At 71.5% G+C, this 585-nt stretch overlaps 4 protein-coding genes across 16 annotated transcripts in view; 3 read left to right on the forward strand and 1 right to left on the reverse strand.

Annotated features, from left to right (window-relative positions):
- ABI1 (abl interactor 1) overlaps positions 1 to 553 on the reverse strand; it is a 102,419-nt gene extending 101,866 nt beyond the window's left edge. For 3 of the 12 annotated variants that reach the window (XM_069086358.1, XM_069086357.1, XM_069086351.1), the window contains exon 1: positions 226 to 553. In XM_069086358.1, the coding sequence (XP_068942459.1) occupies positions 226 to 342 (117 nt within the window). In that variant the 5' untranslated portion in view covers positions 343 to 553. The remainder of the gene's footprint in view (positions 1 to 225) is intronic. The other 9 variants (XM_069086352.1, XM_069086361.1, XM_069086355.1 and 6 more) reach the window with 4 other exon arrangements.
- Positions 1 to 585, forward strand: part of RAB18 (RAB18, member RAS oncogene family) — a 508,262-nt gene that overhangs the window by 11,975 nt on the left and 495,702 nt on the right. The gene's annotated exons all lie outside the window — the stretch shown is intronic.
- Positions 1 to 585, forward strand: part of ACBD5 (acyl-CoA binding domain containing 5) — an 88,003-nt gene that overhangs the window by 11,975 nt on the left and 75,443 nt on the right. The window lies entirely within an intron of this gene.
- Positions 1 to 585, forward strand: part of YME1L1 (YME1 like 1 ATPase) — a 191,677-nt gene that overhangs the window by 11,969 nt on the left and 179,123 nt on the right. The window lies entirely within an intron of this gene.

Genomic DNA, 585 nt, shown 5'->3' on the forward strand with positions numbered 1-585 from the left:
GGGGGGGTGTCAGCGGGGCAGCCCGGCGGGCGCGGGGCGCAGAGCGAGGCGGCGGCGGGTCCCCTTCGGGCGCTCGCCCATTTTCTCGCTCTCCCCCTTCTCTTCCCACCCCAGCCCACTTCCTGTAGGGAGCCCGGGCGGGGGGCGGCGGGCGGGCGGCAGCGCCTCTCCCCGGGGCCGGGACCGGCCGGGGGCCGCCCCGGGTCCTCCCCTCCCCCGCCTCACCTGTATGTAGTTGTTCTCACAGTAGTCCGCCACCCGGGTCAGGTTCTGGTAACTCTCGATCAGCGCCCTCTTGCCGGACGGGATCTCTTCCTCTAGGAGCATCTGCAGCTCTGCCATTTTCCACCCCTCCGCATCGCTTCCTCTCACGTTCAGGAGACAGCGAGCAGCGGCAGCAGCGACGCGGCGGAGTCCGGGAGTCGGAGCCTCCGAGCCCGGATACAAGCCGCCTACCCGCCCTCCCGCCTGGTATTGTGGGACATCACCTCCTCCTCTTCCTCCTCCTCACCCCCACCCGCGGCGGCCTCATTCTCGCGACGCGCGAGCTTTCAGCTTCCCCTTCCCCCCCCCCCCCCCCCCACC

Source organism: Petaurus breviceps, unplaced genomic scaffold (genome assembly GCF_028583685.1).
Source record: "Petaurus breviceps papuanus isolate PSGF00001 unplaced genomic scaffold, PetGlider_PUasm1.0 178, whole genome shotgun sequence".
Lineage (NCBI taxonomy): Eukaryota > Metazoa > Chordata > Mammalia > Diprotodontia > Petauridae > Petaurus > Petaurus breviceps.